Source organism: Mastigoproctus giganteus, chromosome 11 (assembly GCF_048544385.1).
Source record: "Mastigoproctus giganteus isolate SK-2022 chromosome 11, ASM4854438v1, whole genome shotgun sequence".
NCBI lineage: Eukaryota > Metazoa > Arthropoda > Arachnida > Uropygi > Thelyphonidae > Mastigoproctus > Mastigoproctus giganteus.
Window position 1 is genome coordinate 87,141,668 of NC_143585.1, and position 26,969 is coordinate 87,168,636.

At 37.4% G+C, this 26,969-nt stretch overlaps 1 protein-coding gene across 2 annotated transcripts in view; it reads left to right on the plus strand.

Annotated features, from left to right (window-relative positions):
* LOC150078226 (pyridoxal phosphate homeostasis protein) overlaps window positions 1-26,969 on the plus strand; it is a 95,880-nt gene that overhangs the window by 8,506 nt on the left and 60,405 nt on the right. For both annotated transcript variants that reach the window (XM_090384633.1, XM_090384634.1), the window contains exon 2: window positions 25,640-25,747. In XM_090384633.1, the coding sequence (XP_090240759.1) occupies window positions 25,640-25,747 (108 nt within the window). The remainder of the gene's footprint in view (window positions 1-25,639; window positions 25,748-26,969) is intronic.

Here is a 26,969-nt window from a genome sequence, read left to right on the forward strand (position 1 = left end):
CAAGGGCAGCAGTAAACAGCTTCGGAGATATTGTGTCTCCTTGTCGAACTCCTTTCTCGATTTTAAATTTGCTACTGTCTTTGTCTAGTCTAATAAGGATGTAGCACTCTCATATATTTTCTTCAAAATCATAATATATGGAGTATCTATGCCTTGTCTTTCCAGTGCCCGAAACATTGCCTTATGCTGTATGGAGTCAAATGCCTTTTCATAATCCACAAATGCCAGGCATAATGGTGTTTTATATTCATTGGCTTTCTCCATTAGCTGTGATATTACGTGAAGGTGATCCATAGTTGAGAATCCTGTCCTAAAGCCAGCTTGCTCTTTCGGTTGATTCTCATCAAGTATTCTTTCTAATCTGTTAGTAATGACCCTTGTGAACAACTTGTAGATATGGGATAACAAGCTAATTGGTCTATAATTTCCAATTTCTGATTTATCTCCTTTCTTATGCAGCAAAACTATGATTGCATTATTCCACTGCTTAGGCATCACACCTTTTCTAATGCACTTTGTGAAGAGCCTTGCCAGTTTTTGTGTTATGTCTCTTCCTCCCAATTTTAACAACTCTACAGTAACTTCATCTTCCCCCGGGGCTTTCCGATTCTTCATTTTCTTCAATGCATGTTCTACCTCATCAGGAAGAATATCGGGTATGTCGTATGTGTTGCTGCTTTGCAATCCATCTTCCCCACTGCTGGTATCATTCCCTCGCTCCTTGTATAATTCTCTATAGTAAGTAGTCTTCTGCTATTTGAATTATGCCTTCTCTGCTGTTTATAAGTACACCATCGGTATTCTTCAGTTTCAGTATCATTTGTCTTTCTGTATTACTGCTCATGGCTGCTGATTTAAATCCTTTGTTTTCCCTTAATGCTTGTTCTACTTTTCTTGTGTTAAATCTTCTTATGTCCTCTCTGAGTCTCTTTCTAATGGCTTTGCATAACTCAGTATACTCAATTTTCTCCCTGTCAGTATTTTTCTTGCTCTTCATTTGTCGTCTTTGGTTCATCATGACAAGTGTTTCTTGACGAATTTTTTCTTCTTTGGATTTCTGTTTCCCTATAGGTTTCTTGGGCTTTATCACTTTCAGAAAGTTGTAATATTCCTCCTCGATATCTTGATCCTGAGCAGTCTGCAGAAGCTCAAACTTGTTCTTAAGTTCCAGTACATACTGCTTTTTCTCCTCCTCTGTTATTTCAAAGACCTTTGTATTATTTACTCGAGTCAGTTTTTTCCTTTCCTTTCCTACATCTATATCAAGTGTACATCTTACCATTCTGTGATCACTTCCAACATTTACCTTATTCAGGACGGTAACATCATTCACAATATATCTTCTGTTAGTGAGGATGAAGTCGATTTCATTAGTTGTTAATCCATTTGGACTCTTCCATGTCCACTTTCTGTTCACCCTTTTCTTGAAAAAAGTGTTCATTACTGACATTCCTTGAGATTCTGCAAATTCCACAAGTCTTTCACCTCTTTTATTTCTTTCACCAATTCCAAAATTTCCTATAGTTCCTCTTTCTGCGCTGTTTTGCCTTTTTCCAACCTTAGCATTGAAATCCCCCATGATAATAGTGTAGTGGGTTTTCTGCTCATCTACAAGACTCTCAATTTCAGTGTACATTTCTTCAACCTCTTCATCATCATGGCTCGATGTTGGTGCATAAATCATTATAATCTTTAGCTTGTACCTCTTAGAAATCTTGAGTATTAGTCTTGACACCCTTGGTGATGTACTTTTGAATTCCAAAATGTTGTTTTTAAAATCTTTATGGACCAGAAACCCAACTCCACCTTCACTCCTTTCACTGTTTCCATTGGTGTACAGCAGATTTCCATTTGATAAACTTATAAGTGATTCATTTCTTCTTCTTGTTTCAGCCAAACCGATGATATTCCAATTCACATTTTCTAATTCCTTTTCCAGTTCTAATATCCTTTTCCAGGAATTTCTAAGGAATTTCTAATTCCTTTTCCAGTTCTAATTCTTAAGGTAAAAAGGTACAAATACACATTTCTGCATTTTTTCATGATTTCATCAAATGACATTCCTATGCTCGACATCTGTTAAAAAAGATTTCACATTTCAAGAATTGTTGTGAACCTGATATTGCAATCAGTAGTGCTGAAGCTGAAAGAGGTTTCAGTTTAATAAACATAATTTGTACAAGGGTGAGAAATAGTTTAACAATAGATCACATCGGATTTAATGAAGGTAAAATTATTGGGAAAAAAGTTAGTGGATTGGGATGCAACTCCATTTGTCAAATCATGGTTGAATCGCAATCATGGATTTGAATTTTGTGAGAATCAATTGACTACCTGGAAATTACAATAAAAAAAATAAATTTTATTATTGTTTGAAATTTTTGTATTCCAAATTGTTGTAAATCAGTAAAACTTACAATAAATATATACACAAATATTCTTGGTCTTGTTTTTTTTTTTTTTTAGCGAGCTAGTTGTTAAACATTTACTGGCACACCACTGACTGCACCAAAACATAGACATGCATCAGCAATAAAGAATTGCCAGTCAGTAGCTGAACAATCTGGCATTTCAGTTCCACCAATCATTCAATTACAGATTGGGCTCAGAAAATACTCTCATCCTCGCAGCAGTCTCCCGAAGAACAGTAGCACACCAGTTATGGTTCTACCAACTGCATCCCAGACTCCAACAGAAGCTGTAAAAATTACATCAGTTCCAACAGAGAAGATATCTAGGTAGATGTAATGAACATGGATGTAAATAACAGTATAAGCCAGGATGAACCAAACTTAGACCTACATGCTGAAGATCTAGGTCTGGACACTGGACATACTATCATACTGAAAAAGGAAAAAATGAAATTGGACAGACAAAAAAAGACTGACAGAAAAAAAAAACAGACTGAATCAAACCGAACTGTTTAAAACAATAGATTATACAAAACATCATACAGAGGCATTATAGAGGCCTACATAGCAATATTGATGATATCAAAGACCTATCCAGTTATATTAAAGGAGGCAGCAAAGGAAGTAAGCAAACCCTTAGCCATAATTGAGAGCTTCTTTGGACTCGGGGAGGTACCCACAGACTGAAGATGTGCAAATGTAACCCCAATTCACAAAGGAGGATCAAAAGCTGACACAAGTAATTATAGACCTGTGAGTTTAACTTCTGTTACAAGAAAATTAATGGAAGCACTGGTTAAAGAAGCACTGCAGGATCATCTTGACAAGAATTCAGTTATAGCTCAGACACAGCATGGTTTTGTTAAGGGAGGGTCTTGCCTGACCAATTTGATTGGATACTATGATGTAGTCACAAAAGAATTGGATGCAGGGAATAACTTTGATATTATACATTTGGATCTTAGAAAGGCTTTTGATACTGTAGCACATGGAAGACTGCAGGACAAATTGGAGCAGTGTGGCATTGGTGGCAAATTGTTGCCGGAGGTGTGTAAATGTATCACCAATTCACAAAGGGGATTCAAAAGGTGACAAAAGTAACTATAGACCTGTTAGTTTAACTTGTGTTCTGGGGAAAATAATGGAATCACTGGTTAAAGAAGCACTGCAGGATCATCTAGACAAGACTGCAGTAATTGTTAAGACACAGCATGGGTTTGTTAAGGGGAAGTCTTGTCTGACCAGTTTGATTGGATAATATGATGTTGTCACAAAGGAACTGGATTTCAGGAAAGCTTTTGATATTGTTGCACATGAAAGACTGCTGTACACATTGGAGAGGTATGGCATTGAGGGTAAATTGCTACAATGGATAAAGGTGTGGGAGAGTTGAGTGGGAGATGACGGAGAGTGGTAATCAATGGACACTGCGCTTCGTGGACAAATGTTATTAGTTGAGTTCCCCAGGGTTCGGAGCCCATTGTTGTTTTGCGTATATTTATCAATGATATTGATGAAGGTATATCAGGCTTAATGTCCAAGTTTGCAGATGATACAAAGGTTGGCAGGGTTGTTAATGACAGTAAAGACAGTATGCTACTCCAAACTGGATCTAGATAAGTTGGGAAAATGAGCTGAGAAGTGGCAAGTGAAGTTTAACATTGATAAATGCAAAGTACTGTATATGGGTAGCAATAACCAAAGAGAAATGTACCAACTACTTCACTTCCCTGAGTGTAGTACCTGAGTGTGGTACTACACTCAGGGAAGTGAAAAAGAAAAGACCTGGGGGTAATTGTGCAGTCAAATATGAAGTTTGCAGAGCAGTGCAGAGGGGCTTCCAGGGCAGGACATGGAGTCTTGTCAATGATATATAGGAATTTTGCTAGCAGGGACAGGGAGGTGATTATCCTCTTATACAAGACAATGGTCAGGTCACATCTAGAGTACTGTGTACAGGTCTAGAGGCCTCATTTTAGGAAGGATGTAGAGTTGCTAGGACAACTAAAAAAAGGGCAACAAGATTGATGAAGGGAACAATGGGATGCTCTTACCAGGAAAGGCTTAAGTTCTGCAAATTGCAGTGCCTGGAGAGTAGGCCCTGCGAGGGGATCCGATTGAGGTGAATGGGTTGAGCAAGCTGAATGCTGATGGGATTCTTCCTCTTGCTCAGATTAAGAATCTGAGGGGGCACAGTTTAAAATTGAGGGAAGACAGTTGTAGAATAGATGTGCGGAAATTTGCCTTTAGCCAGTGGGTAGTTGATTGGTGGAACAGACTTCCATCTTTTGTTGAAGTTAATAGCCTAAATAAATTTAAGGCTGAGCTGGACATGCTTTTGTAACGAATGGAGCGGTGAAATGGGAGGGTTTTTTTTTTTTTTTGGCTGATGCTGCATAAGCTTGCTTCCTTGCATCGTATGCCTCTACTAATGCTAATGCTAACTTATCTCCACAGGTAACTCCAACAGTATAGAAATAACATAACTGCTGGTCACAGAGGTGTAGCCATTCCTGTGGACTCCAGAAACCCACCAAATACATTCCTCTGCAGACCTCATTAGAAACCTTAGCAATACATGTCTTGGGATTTATATTAACAATAGTTTCGGTCTACCTATCACCAAACGAAGAATGAAATTATAATTACCTAGAAGAACCCATGCAAATTTTTCCCCCTGCCTTTGTTTATTAGGGGATTTTAATGCGCACTCTCTGCCCTAGGGTTCTTTACATACAGATAGGTGGGGAAAACTTAATTAGCTTTAGTAGAGGCATATGATGCAAGAAAGCAAGCTTATACAGCTTCAGCCAAAAAAAAAAAAAAAAAACACCTTCCCATTTCACCCATCCATTCATTCCAAATGTTTGTCTTGTTCTGCCTTGAATTTATTTTAGCTGTGAACTTCCACAACGACAGATGGAAGTTTGTTCCAGCAATCAACCACCTGCTGGCTAAAGGCAAATTTCCGTACATCTAGTCACAACTGTCTTTCCTCAGTTTGAATTTTTGTGCGCTCAGGTGATTAATCTGGGCAACAGGAATAATCCCATCGACATTGAGCTTGCTCAATCCATTCAAGGCCTTATACACCTCAATCAGATCCTCTTGCAGGTGCCTAGTCTCCAGATACTGCAATTTGTGGAGCTTAAGCCTTTCTTCATAACAGCAACTCTTTGTTCCATTCACCAATCTTGTTTCCCTTCTCTGCACTTGTTCTAGCAGCTCTACATCTGTCCTAAAATGAGGCCTCCAGATCTGTATACGGTATTCAAGGTGGGGCCTGACCATTGCCTTATACAAGGGTATAATCACCTCCTTATCCCTGCTAGAAAAATTCCTGTATATCATTGACAAGACACCATGAGCTACTCTTGCATACTGTCTGCACTGCCCAGAAAACTTCATATCTGATTGCACAAATATCCCCAGGTAATTTTCATTGTCTACTACCCTGAGTGTAGTACCACACAGTTGGTATGTTACTTTGGCGTTACTGCTACCCATATGCAGCACTTTGCATTTGTCAATGCTAAGCTTCAGTTGCCACCTCTCAGTCCATCTGCTCAATTTTTCTAGATCCTGTTGCAGTAATGTACTGTACTGTCATTAGTGTCATTAATAACCCTGCCAACCTTCATATTGTTTGCAAACTTGGACATTAAGCCTGATATACCTTCATCAATATCATTAATAAATACAGAAAACAACAATGGGCCCAACATTGAACCTTGGGGGACTCCACAAATAACATTAGTCCACGAAGAGCAGTGTCCACTGATTACCACTCTATCTTCTCCCACTCAGCCATCCCTTTATCCATAGCAGCAATTTTCCCTTAATGCCATACTGCTCCAATTTGTACAGTAGTCTTCCATGTGCAACAGTATCAAAAGCTTTCTTAAAATCCAAGTACAGTCAGACCTCCATATAATGAAATCTATCGTTCCCTTTAAAAAATTCGTTAAACAGAAATTTTGTTATAAAGAAATATTACCTTTTCATCAATGAAATATCCTGTAAATTCAGAACTATAGTAAAAGATGGAAAATAAATCATAAATAAGTGGGAATGAATAAATTTCCTAACATTTTAAAACCATTAATTTATTTATACATACATATTAAGAAATGACTACTTACATGATGAGCACAATTGTTTCTACTGTGCACTATCCATAAAAATGTTCGCCTCTGCTTTTTAACACTCAAATATATTTTCCATTGCATTTTCTTCCCACTGATGGCCTCAACGCAAAGTTTCGAATGGTGCCAACATTTCTTGTTTGGAAGGTTTAATATTGCTATTACCCTCTTTTCCTTTGTTACCCTCATTTTCATCCAATTCATTGTTGATATTGTCACTAGTTCTTTAAATACGCTCCAAAATGTTGGAGTCACTTGGATATTCAGCTACTGTGACATTGTTATCAACTTGTAAAAATTGGTCAAGAACAATTTCTCCTCTGATCAAACCTCTCACTTGGAGTTCTTCCCAAGATTGCTCAATGTCTTGTAGTAGTTCATCCCTCCCATGGCTGTTAACTGGTGTTTTAGCAAAACCTGCTTTTGCAAAAAGTTGTTTCCGTCACATCTTGACTCCAAACTTTTACCAACTTTGATATGCACATCTGCAAATCTATAACAGAATCTATAGGTTGGTTGGTTTCTATTCTCAGTATAAATTTTGTTCAGTATGTGCCTTCGGCGGTGCATTTTCAAATTCTTGATAATGTCTTGGTCCATTGGTTGCAGTTCAGAAGAAGTATTCAGAGGGAAGAAACAAGCTTCACACTTGTAAGTTTTGAAATTACAGAGTGAAGGTGGGTAGGGTAGTTGTCGACAATCGATGCGATTTTTCTGTTCTTTCGTTATCTTTCTATCGAAATTTGAAATCCACTAATCAAATTTTTTTTTTTTTCCCCAAAACTGTTTTTTCCGATGGGTATAGTCTTCTACAATTACGACTCCACTTTCATCAGAAATAACTTTTTCGAGTAAGCCATGCCACTCTTTAAATTTTCCCAGCCAACCAGAACTGGCTTGGAATGTTTTATGCCCCAGAAAAGATGCGTACCCCATAGCTTTTCCTTTTATTAATGGCCCTGGTATTGGCATGTTTTGGGCTTGAGTTCAACTTCACCCGTTAAAAATCAGCTTCATCTACATTTTCATGCAGGCATAATTTCGTATGCTTCCGACTGTGTCCTGTTTCCTCAAACAGTTTGAAAATTGAAACACAGTTTTTCGGAATGGGTAACACGCTACTGACAGGAATACCAAATTTTAAAGTAATTTCTTTTCTTTTTTTTTTAATGCCCCGATCTACACTATTAAGCACTTCCACTTTTTCAAACTACACTCAAGGATTTCTTTAGACACTGTAAGGTTACTTTCACAGCAGCTAAAACAAAACTGATTTAGGGACCACTTGTACCTAAACAGAGACAGGTGTTTACACTTGTGTAAACAGAGACAGGTGAAATTTATTGAAGCGTGGATGACTCATTTCTTCGAAACAACAGATGAATTCCTGGGATAAAGGAAAATCACTCTCTCCTAATTCTCTAATAGGATGTTTACACTAGAAAACTGATTGATCAGACCCAATGTCTGCGTCGGAAATATGCCTTAATCTTTGCCAATAGCTGTGGACGCATAGATAACAGTTGACCAGCACGACACTTCTCTGTACATAGTGTATAGGTTTAACTTCTTTTTTGCCATTGCTAACCCGCTGCTGGTCAAAGGCCTCTCCCAAAACTTTCCATCTTTTCTATCTCTCCCCGTGGTTGGCCAGTTTCTTCCTGCAGGGTTTTACGGACACCATTAAATTATAAAATGTTTTAGCTCTTAATTCGTGGAATTAATCCCTTTAGCTCTCAAAAGCTAAAGGGATTAATTCTTAATCCTTGTAGTTTGTAATTTGTGCTTTCAACAGCATGAGCTGTATTGCCTGAAGGCCAGAGGTGTGAACAATGCATACGCTGGTCTTTCAAAATCAGTTTGTTATATGGAAATTTTCTTTGTTATATGTAAACTATTTTCAGTGTAATGACTAAGGGGAAATCAAAAAAGTTCGCTACATAGAAAAATTCGCTATATGGAAGTTTGTTAAAAAGAGAGGTCTGACTGTATATGATATCAAAATTATTTTTTGCATCCAGTTCCTTTGTGGCTGCATCATAGTATCCAATCAAATTGGTCAGACAAGACTTTCTCTTAACAAACCCCATGCTGTCTGAACTATAACTGCTGTCTTGTCTAGATGGTCCTGCATTACTTCTTTATCCAGAGACTCCATTAATTTCGCTGGAACAGAAGTTAAACTAACCGGTCTGTAATTACTTGTATCACCCTTCGATCTCCCTTTGTGAACTGGGGACACATTTACACATTAATTGAATCCATGCTTGACAAACATAATTATATTGCTGAATACTGGTGCTGATACTTAATATTCACTTCTCCACTGGAACATCTACAGTTATAAACCTGACAGTCTACTCTCCAACGTTGTTTCTGTGCGTCCAGTAGTCAATCTTGTGGGCTTAAACAATTATTTGTGAAATTCAAACAACTATAGAAATTTTGCTTAAACTGAAAATTTTCAAAAGCTAATTGGAATTTATTCTCTTTGAGTATCTCCTTTGATAAAATCATCAAATACCAATCCATTGACGACCCCTACAGAGCAGTTCATGATATAGATTCTAACTGCTGCAACCAGTGACATACCCAGAGTCTATACTAGTCTTTGTAGAGTTGCTAATCAGTGGTGAAATAATGTATGCTGGCTTGCCCCAAAAAGAGAAAAACAGAGCACATAAAATTTGTTTCATTTGTGTCCAACAACAGAAAACTTTATAAATTTCAAAAAACTTAAATGAGGGCCATGATTTATAAGAAAAAAGGCTAAAAAATATTTATCGATTCAGTTTGCCTCTCTGCTAAATACAGACATCAGAATAACCTGAGGGGGAAAAAAAACAGTTGTTTCCACCTCCAATTTTGAAATGTAATGGGCAAGATTTAGCATCTCCAGTAGAAATAGCCAATGTTCTGGCAGAAACACTTCTGCAAATCTTAGGTATATTTGCATATGAATCATTTTTCCGGTAAGATAAAATAAAGGTTCAGCAACCAAAATAAATTTCAACACAAGACTATCCCTTCCATATAATCGGTGTTTTACAATGTTAAGAGCTATAGGATGCTCTAAACCAGCCAACAAATCATGCACCAGGTCCTAATAGGATTTACCTAGGCAACAAGGCCCTAAATCTGATTCTAAAAAAGCAACTTGCTTTTGCTTTTATGAATTGGATATTTCACAGTGACTTAACTCATTCAGCAGTGCTAGCTTTCCCTAAACCAGGGAAAGACCAAACAGATTTGCACAACTATAGATGATATCTCTTACCAGCTGCTTGGACAAGACATTAGAAAATATGATCCACAATAGACTGGTGTAGTAGCTGAAATCACAATCAATCATCATTTGAAAATGAGTATGGTTTCTACAAAAATCGATCCATATTAGACCTTATGGTGAAAGCAAAGTGTAACATAGGGAATGCTTTTATTCAAAAAGAATTGTTATGGTATGCCTGGAGAAAGCATACCATTTCCCCCCAGGGGCTCACATCTGGTGAGTATGGGCTTGGCACACCCAGGGTCCTGAGCTGGATATCATCATTCTTCTCTTTCTTGGTGATTTCCTTCTACATCTCTCTCTCTCTCTCTCTCTCTCTCTCTCTCTCTCTCTGGGTCCTAGGGTAAATTAATTTTTTTTTGGCTGGTGCAGTATAAGCCTCAGGCTTCCTTGCACCATATGGCTAATAATAATAACAAGACATTCTTTGACGAAGAAGAAGGTGGTGTCAAAGATTGAAGAAGCCTTTGACACCACCTGGTGTTACGACATTCTCCAACATCTATATGCCATAGGACTACGAGGTCAACTACCAATGCTCATACAGAGTTTTTAAGAAACTCTATGAGAGAGCATCAACAGAACTTTTTCAAACCCCAGGGGCTCACATCTGGTGAGTATGGGCTTGGCACACCCAGGGTCCTTAGCTGGATATCATCTTGGTGATTCCCTTCTACTTTTCTCTCTCTCTCTCTCTTAGGGTAACTTGGGAATTTTTTTTTGGCTGGTGCAGCATAAGCCTCAGGCTTCCTTGCACCATATAGTTAATAATAATAATAATAATAATAAGTGCATTATCACAGTTCTTTTTCATAATCTGCTGTTGTTCAACGAGAAGATGTATCATAGAGATCAGTACTCAGCACTACACCCTTTGCAAATTAGCTATTAGAATAAACAGTATAGCACAGAATATTCCAGCTAAGGTGGACGTCTACCTTTATGCTGATAAATGCATATCTGTGAATGGAAATATCTTGCCATTCTCAGAATATGCATTCCATTGAATGACAACTGCAGCTTACAATAAACAAAATAATGTTATGGACTTCACATAATAATTACTGTCTATCAGTGTCAAAAACTACAGTGATTTACTTTTGAAAAAATAGTGTCAACTACATCCAGAACCTGAATTACTGCTGGGAGCTCAGCCAGCCAATACCACTAACCAACAATACCCAGTCCTTAGGTCTAATGTTTGACAGTAAACTTATATTTCAGAAACATATACTGCAAACACAAACTCTTTGTATGAAAAAGCTAAACATACTTACAGGCATCTTGTCTATGACGTGGGAGGACTGATCACTATATGCTCCTCTTATATTGAGCCTTGATTAGGTCTCAATTAGATTACAGATCCTCGGATTATAACTCTGCATGAAAGGCATTATCACCATGTCTCAACCCGGTCAAGCATGGTGCTCTCAGGATTGCTCTTGACATTGCAGACATTGCCAGTTCAAAGCCTATATATAGATGCTAACAAGTCTCCATTTCACCTTTGGAGAGAGCTGCTATTCCTTAAATATGCAGTTAGAATCAGTAGTCTCCTTTCCTGTCCCATTTGAATACACCGCTATGATCCTCAATAGGTAAACCTTTTCAGAAATAAACTTCATGAAAATAAACCTGCAGAAATCCATCTACAAGAGTTAATTCAGCAGTGGAATAAACATCTGGTCATTACCTAGCAAGACAAACATTGCAACCTCCTTGGACAGTATATGTACCCTCATGTGATAACTACTGTCCTTGGAGAAATATTCCCTGGACAGTCAAACTTTTTGAAAGCTACATGCAGCTCACACCTTGGCCAATGCAGAAGTTCTGCAAATTTATGCTAATGGGTTAAACACGGACACAGCTGTGGGAGCTGCAGTGGTCCTTCCAACTCAACTTTTTGTCTCACTGCCACGTGAATGCAGTGTGTTCACTCTGGAATTTTATGCCAATTAACGTAGCACTGACCCATTAAGCTGATCTTATCAGTCCAAAGATCATAATCTATATGCGCTTTGTGAATGTAATAACATCCCTTCTAGGTAATCTCCACCCTTTGCATCCATTTATAAAGCAAATAAGATCTCAAATATTTTTAACTCAATAACAATAAACAGAGTGTCATGTTCTTCTGGATTCCTAGCACATTGGAATACCAGAAACTGAGCATGCAAATAAAGCAGGAGGAAACCTCGCTGACAATGATTCCATTCAGATTCCGTTCACAGATTATGTCAGACATATGCTGAATATGCAATGAAACGTGGATTGAAATTTAGCATAACCAGATATATAACAAGTTACAAAACATAAAGCAAGAATACACAGCTATGGAAATCCACCCTCCGTTTAAATTGACATAAATAAGTTGTACTGGACTGAAATTCAGCATAACCAGATATATAACAAAATATAAAGCAGAATACACAGCTTTAGAAATCCAGCTTCCGATCAAATAGACAGGAAGAAGTTGTACTGGCCAGAACATGTGTTGGTCACACTCACCTCGTGCATCTCTTTTTACTGCTAGGAGATGATCCCCTGCATTTCTTGCATTTGGTTCATCATTTGGAATACCACACACGTTCTTATTGAATTAAACATTCTTATTCTTACTATTATTTTTATTGAATTTTATTATTCTTTATTTATTATTCTTATTGAATTTTATTATTCTTTATTTATTATTCTTATTGAATTACATATTCTTATTCTTACTATTATTCTTATTGAATGCAATTATCAGTCTGCCAGACCTGCATTCTTCCAGTCTCTCTAACCTGCAGGAGTCTCTTCTGCTCATGTCATGTTATTAGAGATAACTCCAATCTGAGTTTCTGAACTATCTGAAAATGATTAAATTATATACTGTATACACTTTAAGCTCATTTTAATAACATGATCTTCACTCCACAGGAATGGCACAATTTGGCCATAGTAGCCTTGTGCTAAAAAATACACTTCAACAACACAACACAACAAACAAAGAGTACCTAAGGCCTACAAACATCAAAAGACAGCTCTGTGCCAGCATGATATTCAACTCTGCTATGTTTCTTATGCTATATTTTCTTAGAAGTGCCATGGCATTCTATACTTCTTTAAAGGTGTTTTCTATAGTTTATCTGTATTTTCATTCCCTGTATCCCCATCCAGTTAATAGAGCCCATGTAGCATCTTAGACTGCTATATGGAAGTAGGACCTCTTTTCTGAAATTAAAACCCATACGTTTACCATTAACAGCTAGTCTCTTTTCTCATCATTCAACTTAAAACTACATGATCACTTTCTGCTAAGAGTTCCTTTACATTCCACTGTCATCGATTTTATCTGGATTGCAGGTGATGATCAGGTCTAGAATATCTTTTTTCTTCTAGTACTTTCTCTAATATACTGTTATAAATAATGATTGTCTAGTTGATTTAGAAATTTTAATCCCCTTGGTGAATTTCTCCCCCATTTGTTCCAGTCAGTAAGGGGAATATTAAAATTGCCCATAAGAAGGCATTCACACTTTCTCATTGATTCCATCTACATGGAGAGGTCCTGCTTTACAATATTTTGGTCTATAGCATACTCCCCCCTCTCATATTCCCTTAACTTCCAGCTATGTCACACCACAAAGATTCTATGCTGACATGCAGAAGTTCTCAATCTCAGAATGCTGTAGTTGCATTCAGTCTCCTTTTGATAATGAGAATGCTTCTCCACCTGGCTTTCCTATTTTGCCTTTACTTCCTAAACACATTATAAAACACATTATATCACCAAGTTTCTGTTGGTCCTATTATATAAGACTGCTTCTACATGGATGGGTACATTTAAATAGAATGGGTGCAAGAATATTTGCTGATGCTATCGAGGCAGTGTTAGGTGGGTTGGAAAACTGCTAGCTTGGGGGGATTTTTGAGCAGCAGCTGGAAAAGTGCAGGGGATTTTCAGGACTGCTGGGAGACATCACAGAACAAGTAAATACATGGGCTGTGTTAGGGTAACTAAGAGTAGGAACAGGGCATGTTTACAAACTGATTCAACAGTGCACTGTTGAATCAGTTTGTAAATCAGTTTGGTGTGACATAAGCACTGCAAAAGCAAAAATAAGAGTAGGAGTGTGTTATAGGCCTAATGACTCGAATGAGTACAATGAACAGTTGTACAGAGAAATAGAGTGGGCTAGTAAATCGGAATGTCTTATAATGGGGGATTTTAACTTCCCAGATATTGACTGAAACTTGTGGGTTGGTCAGACTTTTGTGGATTTATTGGATGATTGTTTTCTGCAGCAGCATGTTCGAGAGGCAACCAGAATAATACTCTTGATCTGATTATCAGCAGTGATCATTTGTGTATTAAGAATTTACAGATAAAGAAACCACTAGGTGGAAGTGATCACAGTGTATTGACGTGGGATTTACTTAAAGATTTAATTACCATCAGGGGTAAAGGAAAGGGTTTTTGCTTCCGTAAAGGTGAGTACAGTGGTCTCAGAAAGTTTTTAAATTCTGTACAGTGGGATAAACTGACGATGTTACCAACAGTAAATTCCAAGTGGGAAGCATTCAAGGAATTAATCGTGGAAGCTACTGCAAGTTTCATACCTATTAAGAAATATTGTTCAAGGTTTAGGCCTAAATGGTTATCTGATGAACTAATGAGACTCGTAACAGAGAAGAAAAATGCATGGGATGCATATAAATTATCAAGCGACTCAGAAGCCTATGGCAGATATAAGCTAGTCTGTAATCAGGTCACAAAGGAGGTTAGGCAGGCGAAGGCAGATCACGAGAAATCCTTGGCAACAGATGCTAATAAAAACAGCAAGGATTTCTTTACTTTATAAACTCTTAAAGGAAGGGGATGAATTTGATTGGTCCACTTGACATCGATGGTTCGACTGTTGATGATCCTGCTCAGATAGCAAACAAACTGAATGAGTATTTTGTATCTACATTCACACATGAGGAATTATTAAGGTTTGAAAATGGCAGAAAGTTATCAAATTGTAGCAGGATATTTAATGATTCTGTAATAACTGAAAGCAAAGTGGAGGAGAAATTGTTGAAGTTAAACAAAGGAAAAGCACCTGGGGTGGATGGGATCTATCCAGTTATATTAAAGGAGGCAGCAAAGCAACTAAGCAAACCCTTGGCCATAATTATGAGAGCATCCTTGGACTCGGAGGTTCCCACGGACTGGAGATGTGCAAATGTATCCCCAATTCACAAAGGGGGATCGAAGGGTGACACGAGTAATTACAGAACAGTTAGTTTAACTTCTGTTCCGGGTAAAATAATGGAGTCACTGGTTAAAGATGCATTGCAGGATCTAGACAAGACTGCAGCAATAATTCAGACACAGCATGGGTTAAGGGAAAGTCTTGTCTGACAAATTTGATAGGATATTATGATGTGGTTACAAAGGATGCAAAAAATAATTTTGATATCATATATTTGGATTTCAGGAAAGCTTTTGACACTGTTGCGCATGGAAGACTATTATACAAATTGGAGCAGAATGGTATTAAGGGTAAGTTGCTACAATGGATAAAAGGATGGTTAAGTGGGAGAAGACAGAGGGTGGTAATCAATGGGTGCTGCTCTTCATGGACTAATGTTATTAGTGGAGTCCCACAGGGTTCGGTGTTAGGTCCACTGTTGTTTTGTATATTTATCAATGATTTCGATGAAGGTATATCAGGTTTAATGTCTAAGTTTGCAGATGATACAAAGGTTGGCAGGGTTGTTAATGACAGTAATGGCAGTGCGCTACTGCAACAGGATCTAGATAATTTGGGAAAATGGGCTAAGAAGTGGCAACTGAAGTTTAACCTTGACAAATGCAAAGTACTGCATATGGGTAGAAGTAACCCCAGAGAAACGTACCAACTGTGTGGTACTACACTTAAGGTGGTAGAAAATGAAAAAGACCTGGGAGTAATTGTGCAGTCAGATTTGAAGTTTTCTGAGCAATGCAGACAGGCTGCCAGGGCAGGTCATGGTGTTTTGTCAATTATGTATAGGAATTTTGCTAGCAGGGAGAAGGAGGTGATTGTCCTTCTGTATAAGGCAATGATCAGGTCACGCCTTGAGTACTGCATATAGGTCTGGAGGCCTCATTTTAGGAAGGATGTAGATTTACTTGAGCGTGTACAGAGAAGGGCAACAAGATTGGTGAGGGGAATGAAGGGATCCTCTTACCAAGAGAGGCTTAAGTTCTGCAAATTGCAGTAGTTGGAGACTAGGCACCTGCGCGGTGATCTGATTGAGGTGTATAAGGCCTTGAATGGGTTGAGCACGCTGAATTCTGATGGGATCCTTCCACTTGTTCAGATTACGAACCTAAGGGGGCATAAATTCAAATTAAGAAAAGACAGATGTAGAATAGATGTGCGGAAATTTGCCTTTAGCCAGTGGGTGGTTAATTGCTGGAACAAACTTCCATCTGTCGTTGTGGAAGTTGATAGGTTGAATAAATTTAAGGAGGAACTGAACAGGCATTTGGAGGGAATGGTGTGATTTTTTTTTTTTTTTTTTTGGCTGATGCTGCATAAGCTCATACACTTGCTTTCTTGCATCACATGCCACTACTACTACTACTTGCATGTACACCAGTGCTAGAAGTATAGTTAATAAATATGATAAATTTGAAGTGCTGGTCAAGACATCAAAGGTGGATATTGTTGGTATATCAGAGATGTGGTGTCACACATATAAGCAGTGCAGAATTCGAATTTGGAGAGTATGATGTGTACAGAAAGGATAGACGGGGTACAAAGGGTTATGCTGTTAGAAACACATAAAATCTATGGAAGTGCATCCAGTTGACATCAGTGGACAGTGCAATGCTGAGTCTGTTTGGTGTGACATAAACACTGGGAAAGGGAAAATGAGAGTAGGAATGTGTTATAGGCCTAATGACTCTGATGAGTATAATGAACAATTGTGCAGAGAAATAGAGTGGACCAGTAAATCAGAATGTCTTATAATGGGGGATTTTAACTTCCCAGATACTGACTGGAACCTATGGGTTAGTCACTCACACACTAGCAAGGCTTTTGTGGATTTATTGGATGACTGTTTTCTACAGCAACATGTTCGAGAGGCAACCAGAGGGAGTAATACCCCTGATCTGATTATCAGTAGTGATTATCCATGCATTAAGAATTTGCAGATAAAGTAACTGGGTGACAGTGATCACAGTGTCCTGATGTTGGATTTACTCAAAGATGTAACTACCATCAAGGAGAGAGAAGGGTTTTTGCTTTTGTAAAGGCAACTGCAATGGTCTCAGACGGGTTTTAAATTCTATACAGTGGAATAAACTGATGATGTTAGCAATGGTGAATTCTAAATGGGAAGCCTTTCAGGGACTTAATCTTGGAGGCTACTAGGCTTTTCATACCAACTAAGAAATACTATTTGAGGTTTAGGCATAAATGGATGTCAGATGAATTAATGAGGCTCATGCAGAGAAGAAAAATGCATGGGATGCATATAAATTATCAGGTGACACAGAAGCCTATGGCAGATATAAGCTAGTCTGTAATCAAGTCACAAAGGAGATTAGACATGCAAAGGCAGACTATGAGAAATCTTTGGCGAAGGATACAAAGACTTCTTTATTTATGGAAACTCTAGAAAGAAAGGGATGAATTAGATTGGTCCACTTGAAATAGATAGTTCGACTATTGATGATTCTGCTCAGGTAGCTGTCAAATCAAATGAGTAATTTTAATTTACAATCACACAAGAGGAGTTATTTAAGGAGGGTAATGCCAGATGCTTATCCAACTCTAACAGGGAGCTAAGTGATTTTGTAATAACTGAGAGCAAAGTGGAGGAGAAATTGTTGAAGTTAAACATAAGGAAGGCACTTGGGGTTGATGGAATCTATCCAGTTATATTAAGGGAGGTAGCATATGAAGTGAGCAAACCCTTAACCATAATTATTGAAAGCTTCCTCTGACTCAGAGGAGGTCCCCATGGACTGGAGGTGTGCAAATGTATCCCCAGTTCACAAAGGGGGGGGGGGGGTTCAAAGAGTGACACAAGTAATGTATAGACCAGTTAGTTTAATTTGTATTCCGGGGAAAATAATGGAGTCACTGGTTAAAGAAGCATTGCAGGATCATCTAGACAAGACTGCAGTAATAGTTAAGATGCAGCATGGGTTTGTTAAAGCAAGGTCTTGTCTGACCACTTTGATTGGATACTGTGATGTGGTCACAAAGGAATTGGATGCAAAAAATAATTTTGATATCATATACTTGGATTTCATGAAAGCTTTTGATACTGTTGCACATGGAAGACTGCTGTACAAATTGGAGTGGTATGGCAATAAGGGCAAGTTGCTACAATGGATAAAGGGATGGTTGGATGAGAGACAACAGAGAGTGGTAATCAATGGATACTGCTCTTTGTGGACTAACGTTATTAGTGGAATTCCCCAGGGTTCAGTGCTGGGCCCATTGTTGTTTTGTGTATTCATCAATGATATTGATGAAGGTATATCACGCTTAATGTCCAAGTTTGCAGATATGCAAACTTGGAGATTAACCATAACAGTAATGACAGTATGTTACTGCAAAAATATCTAGATAAGTTGGGCAAATGGGCTGAGAAGTGGTAACTAAAGTTTAACATTGACAAATGCAAAGTATTGCATATGGGTAGCAGTAACCTGAGAGAAACGTACCAACTGTGCGGTACTATACTCAGTGAAGTGGAGAGCGAAAAACACCTGGGGGTAATTGTGCAGTCTGATATGAAGTTCGCTGAGCAGTGCAGATGGGCTGAAGAGCAGGTCATGGAGTCTTGTCAACGATATATAGGAGTTTTGCTAGCAGGGACAAGGAGGTGATTATCCCATTGTACAAGGCAATGGTCAGGCTACACCTTGAGTACTGTGTACAGGTCTGGAGGCGTAATTTTAGGAATGATGTGGAGTTGCTAGAATGAGTGAAAGAAGGGTAACAAGATTGGTGAGGGGAACAAAGGGGTGCCTTACAAAGAAAGGCTTAAATTCTGCAAATCGCAGCATCTCTAGAATAGGCACCTGCGAAATGATCTGATTGAGGTGTATAAGGTTTTGAATGGGTTGAGCAAGCTCAGTGCTGATGGGATTCTTCCTGTTGCTCAGATTATGAACCTGAGGGGGGCATAGATTCAAATAGAGCCAGCGGGTAGTTGATTGGTTGAACTGACTTCCATCCCTTGTTACAGAAGTTGATGGCTTAAATAAAGTTAAGGCTGAGCTAGACAGGCATATGGATTGAATGGATGAGTGAATTGGGTGGTTTTTTTTTTTGCTGATGCTGCATAAGCTTGCTTTCTTGCATCGTATGCCTCAACTAATGCTAATATCAGTGTTAGTTGTCCTAACCAGGAGTTCAGATTGTTAATTTTATTGAAAACATTCTGAAAGTTAATGTATACACAGTTTAGACTAAATGTTCTTTACTACTCTAATACATTCTTTGAAGTTATGAAAGTTTTTTGCCTTAGCATTAACTTCCTCTTCATGTAAAATATTGCTGCTCTCAGCACATCTTCAGAACGTTCTCTGAATTTTTGAGGCCACATGCAAGAACTCTTGAGATGCATGGAAGTGTTACTTTGATTCGAATCATCAGATAAATGCTTATACGTATTAGGGGGCCTCATACTTTTTAATATAAAGTTCCTGTGCCTGAGCAGAAGTTAAGTGCTGTTGTCTGCAACTATTTTATTTCTTTAAGCTAGGTTGAATTAGGATGGTAAAATCAAGAGTCTAAAGATAATTGTCTGATAGTGATTTAAGGCTGATCTCACTTACAAAATTTATAAATTACCACAAAAAGTAACTTCAAAAATTATAAAAATTAAATTTATAATATTATAAAATTTAAATTGACAATATATTAAAGAAATTAAGTAGAAGCAAAAAAAAAAAAAATAGTAAACTGAATTCTTTATCCAATCTCTGTCCACCAATCTGTATAGCAAGGAGAGAAATGTCTGCTCTTGGTGACTATCTCCCAACTGCTCATTAAAAAAAATTTCTTTCTTTCAAAATGGTCCTTTTATGATAATCATGACACGTGTTACTTACTTGTAATTTGATATGATATCTATCATTTTAAATGAAAAGAATAACATTGGAATAATCAGGTTTTAAAAATAATGATATTATCTTAAAAATGTTATTTTATTTGACAACCAGTTATTCTGGAATATATTTTGTTTACTGTATAGCTTACCTATATATATATATATATATATATTATTATTATTATTAGCTATATGGTGCAAGGAAGCCTGAGGCTTATGCTGCACCAGCCAAAAAATAAAAAAATTCCCGAGTTACCCTAAGAGAGAGAGAGAGAGAAGGGAATCACCAAGAAAGAGAAGAATGATGATATCCAGCTCTATATATATATATTAACATAATGGAGTAGTTAAAAAATAATAATGGTACAAAATATATGAAAATTAAGAAAATAAAGAAAGTAAATATAAAGCTATCATTTTGCCATGCTACTGGCATTAATTTTGAATTATATTTAATATCAGTTATACACACACACACACATACACTATTACCAAAGGTATTTTGACATCTGTGTGTTTCAAAGAATCTTTTATTGATAAAATAAAAGATTCTCACTAATGGGTGGTCTGACACAATATTTAGAGCCAATGTGGTGTCAGACCATCTTGGCCCTTATTGCACACTATATAATCATCAGTAGATTCCAAACCAATTATTGATAACAGGAAGATAGTATTTTGGCCTATTCCTCTTTCAACATATTTGTTAATTCAGATAGTGATTGCAGATGTGTTGGCATGGCTTGAAGTCAGTGTTCCAGTTCATCCCAAAGGTGTTCAGTGGGGTTAAGGTCAAGAATCTTGGCAGGTCAACAAAGCTTTGGTCCACTCTTGTCTTCAAACCAAGTCACTACAGGCTGTACAATGTGATATGGAATAATATCATGCTGAAACTTGAAAGGAGCCTATGCTATACTATTGCCACAGTGTAGGTAGACTGGAATTTTCCACTCTACCTACACTGTGCAATCTAATGCATAGTTTTCACTGTTTCAGGAAGTCAGCTAATGGTCTTATCCCACACCACAAGAAACAACCCCTGCCATTGATAGCACTTTCACCAGTCTTCACAATTGAGATGGGATTAATAGGATTCAGTGGGTATCTGCCAGACACCTGTCATTTCAGGAAACCATGTGCAATTAATGCTTCAATTAACATGTCTGTCCCAGGGGCCAGTTATGATGAATTGTACAGGCAAGTTGATGCTATGTGGTTTGTGTGTTTCAGCTTTTCCATGAAATTCAGCAGTATACAGCACCCTACTTCTCATCTTTGTGCTAATATAAGTTCCTAGCTTGCCTGAACTCCTGGTTTACAGTATTCATCTAGGACTGACAAGATCTACATACCGCTCTTCTGAACAGTTTCTCTAGTCTACCAGAACATTTCACTGCTATAGTAGCTCCTTGACATTTCCATTTGGCATGCACATCAGCCACTATTAATCTAGAGTACTGCAGTAGCACAGATTGATTGCTAATATGTCATCCTATAATGACTCTTCTTTGAAATTACTAACTGAAATTGCTCCAACTACTGTATTTCATTGATCTGTTTGCTTCTAGAATTTGACACATAGATGGCAAATATAGTTCATTAACAGATTATTATTATTATTACTACTAGACATATAGCGCAAGGAAGCCTGAGGCTTATGCTGCACCAGCCAAAAAAAATTTTTGAGTTACCCTGAGAGAGAGAGAGAAGGGGAATTGCCAAGAAAGAAAAGAATGATGATATCCAGCTCAGGACCCTGGGTGTGCCAAGCCCATACTCACCAGATGTGAGCCCCCATCCCAGAGATGTTCAGATACTTTTAGTGATATAGTGCATAGGCTGTTGTTATCCAAGTCATGATTTTATAAGAAAGAGTGTTTTAGTTTTCAATTAAATCTGAAGTAAAACATCTTCACTTTTTTTAAAGTGAAACTGTTTTGAGGAATTTCCTTAATGGCACTTATTAGCCCTTTCAGGAGCAAGCTTATAAGCATTGTATGCGTGCTGAGGAGTGAGTCTTTTTAATGAAATTTTGTAAATATGAAAATTTTGTACATGAATTATTTTAAATATTAATTTGTCCTTATTTGGCCTGGTTGTCCAATATTATTTTAAATTAATTCAAAAGTGAAGTTATTTCAAAAATGAAATCAGAATTAAAAAAAAAAAAACTGCAAAAGATGACAAAAGAATTTGAAAAAATTACTAAAAAATTGTATGTACTGGAACTTAAGAACAAGTTTGAGCTTCTGCAGACTGCTCAGGACCAAGATATCGACAAGGAATATTACAACTTTCTGAAAGTGATAAAGCCCAAGAAACCTATAGGAAAAAAGAAATCCAAAGAAGAAAAATTTAGTCAAGAAACACTTATGATGAACCGAAGGTGACAAATGAAGAGCAAGAAAAACACTGAGAGGGAGAAAATTGAATATACTGAGTTATGCAAAGCCATTAGAAAGAGACTCAGAGAGGACATAAGAAGATTTAACACAAGAAAAGTAGAACAAGCATTAAAGGAAAACAAAGAATTTAAATCAGCAGCCATGGCATAATTCAAGGCATAATTCAAATAGCAGAAGACTACTATAGAGAATTATACAAGGAGCAGGGAAATGATGCCAGCAGTGGGGAAGATGGATTGCAAAGTAGCAACACATACGACATACCCGATATTCTTCCTGATGAGGTAGAACATGCATTGAAGAAAATGAAGAATCGGAAAGCCCCGGGGGAAGATGAAGTTACTGTAGAGTTGTTAAAATTGGGAGGAAGAGACATAACACAAAAACTGGCAAGGCTCTTCACAAAGTGCATTAGAAAAGGTGTGATGCCTAAGCAGTGGAATAATGCAATCATAGTTTTGCTGCATAAGAAAGGAGATAAATCAGAAATTGGAAATTATAGACCAATTAGCTTGTTATCCCACATCTACAAGTTGTTCACAAGGGTCATTACTAACAGATTAGAAAGAATACTTGATGAGAATCAACCGAAAGAGCAAGCTGGCTTTAGGACAGGATTCTCAACTATGGATCACCTTCACGTAATATCACAGCTAATGGAGAAAGCAAATGAATATAAAACACCATTATGCCTGGCATTTGTGGATTATGAAAAGGCATTTGACTCCATACAGCATAAGGCAATGTTTTGGGCACTGCAAAGACAAGGCATAGATACCCCATATATTATGATTTTGAAGAAAATATATGAGAGTGCTACATCCTTATTAGACTAGACAAAGACAGTAGCAAATTTAAAATCGAGAAAGGAGTTCGACAAGGAGACACAATATCTCCGAAGCTGTTTACTGCTGCCCTTGAGGAAGCTTTCAGAAGATTAGACTGGTCGCAGAAAGGAGTCAATGTGAACGGAGAGTACCTAAACCATTTACAATTTGCAGATGACATTGTGGTCATAAGCCACGATCCCAAAGAATTAGAGGAAAATCTTAATCAGTTATGCACAGTTAGTAAGGATTTTGTACTAAAGATGAATATGGCTAAAACAAAAGTAATGATGAACAAGTATGCCACAGAAAGGAAAATAATGATTGAGGGAGCAGTAATTGAAAAGGTGGAGTCATATACTTATCTGGGACAAGTTATTAGCTGTAATAATGATAAATGGCTGGAAGTCAAGAGAAGAAAAACTTTGGATGGATAGCATTCAGGAAATACATAGTCACATACTGAAGAGCAATATCCCAGTTTGTCTGAAACGTAAAATAACCATGACTTATGGAAGTGAAACTTGAGCACTCGCCAAAAGAATGGAAGAGAAGCTGAAAACTACACAGCGAAGAATGGAACGAATTATATTGGGAATCAGACTGTTAGATAAGAAGAGAAACACATGGATTAGGCAGCAAACTCAAGTAAAGGGCATTCTTATCAAAACTAAAGAACTAAAATGGTCTTCGGCAGGACACATAGCTCGAAAACATGATGACAGATGGACTTAGAAAATAACAGAATGGTATCCAAGAGGAGCTAGAAGAAAACCTGGAAGACAAAGGCGGAGATGGATAGATGAAATTCATGAGTTTGCGGGTAGTAAATGGATGGCCAGTGCTCAAAACAGAAGGAACTGGAAAGTTGCTGGAGAGGCCTTCATCCTGCAGTGGATTGAAAATGGCTGATGATGACTCTTTATTTTTTGATGTAATATTATCTTCTCTGATATTTTATATATCTCTTTTGTTCACTTCTGGATCTGAATTCCAAAGAATTTCAGCTTTTGTAAGTCAAAATCAGACAACAGTGGTGCAATCTCCTCCTCCAATTTTAAAATCTGTTTTGGTGCTTCACTGCATTACAAACTGTGTTTACAATTATTTAGAAGCACAGATTTCTGCCAGGTGACACAAGATCAAGACCATTATTTTGGGTGACACAAGATCAACAGTGATTTCATCCACTGTTAATCCACTGATTGAAGTGTTTAAGGTTTTGAATGGATTGAGTAAGCTCAATACTAATGAAATCCTTCCTCTTGCTCAGACTATACACACATGAGGGGACATGAATTCAAACAGAGGAAAGGTGGTTGCAGGATAGATGTGCAGAAATTTGTCTTCAGCCAGTGGGTGGTTGATTGTTGGCACAAACTCCCAGCTGGTGTTGTAGAGGTAGAGATGGGTAGTTTGAATAAATTCAAGGAAGAATTAGACGAACTGTTAGAAGGAATGGACAGGTGATATGGGAAGTTTTTTTTTTTTTTCTGATGCTGTATATACAAGCTAGCTTTCTTGCATCATTTCCTATATTAATACTGAAATACTAAATTGCAACAGCTACAGGCATTTATTTTGGCTCCATGCGTACCATTCTTCATGAAGATCTCAGGACGAGCAAAGTGTCAGCCAGTAGGTTTCATAATAACCTTCTTAGTAACAAAAAGACATATTCATGTCAAATCACATGAAGCATTTGCTCACTTGAAATGTTTTAATGACTGGTTGTTTCTTCTGCTTGATAGTAAGGATGAAGCTGTTCAATCCTGAAACCAAGCATTAGTCTGCCCACTGGAAGCACACTGAGTCACTGCTCTCCAAAAGTTCCAAAAAGTTCCATTTGCAAAAATGTTTTTGCAAATGGAAAAAATTGATAGTTGCTATTTTCTGGGATATTGATGGAATAATCCTTAAACACTGTGTATGTGTCAATCGAACACTAGGATTACAAGAACTGAATCATATTTGATTTTATCAGGACAGTGCTCCACCTCTCTATACTGCTAATGTGCAAAATTTTTTACAGAAAACAAAATTGAGGTTATTCCACATTCTCCATACTTATGTAAAAAATGTTTGTACCTAGTGACATTTGGTTGTTTCCATTGATGAAGAATGCTATTTCTGGCAGAACATTTTTTAGCTGACATGCAACTGCTTTGGCTATTGACCAGTGGGCTAAACACACCTCCAACTAAACTTCACTGTGGCCTTCATGACTTGAAAGAAAAGGTATGAAAAATGTGTTCCTTATAGGAGATTGTTGAAAAATAACTTGTTTCATTTCTATACTTTGTCTGTTTTAAGAGAAATAAATTTGGAGACCCTGTGACTTGAATTCATCTTGTACTATGGAACAGGTTAAATTAATTAACCAGATTTAATTTACATATAGTGCATATTAAGTAGTGAGAAGAGGTTTTCTTTAAAGTAATTGATTTTATTTCTGTCTTTATAATAGGAATTAAGAAATCAAGAACCGAGGCTTGTAGCTGTAAGCAAGACAAAACCAAAAGAAGCAGTAATAAATGCTTATAAACATGGACAAAGGCACTTTGGGGAAAATTATGTAATTTAATTTTATCAGTGATTTAATATTTAATTGGAGTAGTTTATATTCTACACATCTTATTGAATTGAAATATATGCATTGTACTGCAAATGTAAATTACAATAGTTTGCTATTACTATATTAGCAAGATTTATTTAAGAAATTGAGTTTTCTCTTATTACTGTATGAAAATTGCATGAGTGGAAAACTGGACTGTATTGTGATTGCATGCTATTTTTTAACACTAATTTTGTAAAAAGAATTTAATAACAAAAATGGAAAGTGAAATTTCCAGTTTGTTTGTTTGTTATCTGGTTTTTAGGAGCATTAGCAACTAAGGTCATATTGCTCCGGGGATATGCAAGATAGTGTATAATCTTGCTACCTCTACTCTGCCAGATAGTGACTGGAGGGAGTCCGAGTAGTGTGTATGTGGGGAGCATTGTCGAGGCCACGTTATGTCAGGGATCTGGGTATATTCTTACCACATGTACGCCATATCCAAAAATTTCATTACTTCATACAGCATGTCCCACCCACTTTTTCTTACTATTGAATACACCATGAGTTGTCAAACTAATAGAGCAAGCTTATCTGTGAAAAGATCTAAACCTCCCAAGGACTTCCTAATTCATTTCACAAATATACGTGGTCTCAATTCTAATCTCAACGATGTCCATTTCCACTTGCAGTCTGCCAAATCCCATGTACTTTTTCCTGACAGAATCTCAGTTATCGGTTGATTCAACTACTGCTCATCTTAGATGCCCCAATTATTCGCTGTATGATTCCTTTCGCCTCAAAGGTGGTACTTGTGCATATGTCCGTTCTGATATTCCCTGTCAGAGACTTGGCAATTTGGAATCTCCTCTCTTTGATCTTCTCTGGCTTAAAATCTCTCTACCTCATTGTGTCAAATTCATCTTTTGTCTCTACCGTTCTTCCAACTCCACTAATCACTTGGAGCTCTTTGACTTTCTCTCTTTGCAACTTGACTTTCTACAGTCCAACTTTCCTAACAGTGAGGTAATTTTCCTTGGTGATTTTAATGTTCACAACTCCAGCTGGCTTCCGTTTTCTAGTCACACCGACCCTGCAGGTCGAGATGCTGAAGCTTTTGCAATTACTAATGACCTAGCACAGATTGTTCATTTACCTACAAGAATACTGGACAATCCTAATCATACAGCCAATACGTTTGATCTTTTTCTCACAAAACCCTTCTAAGTACACGGTCGAA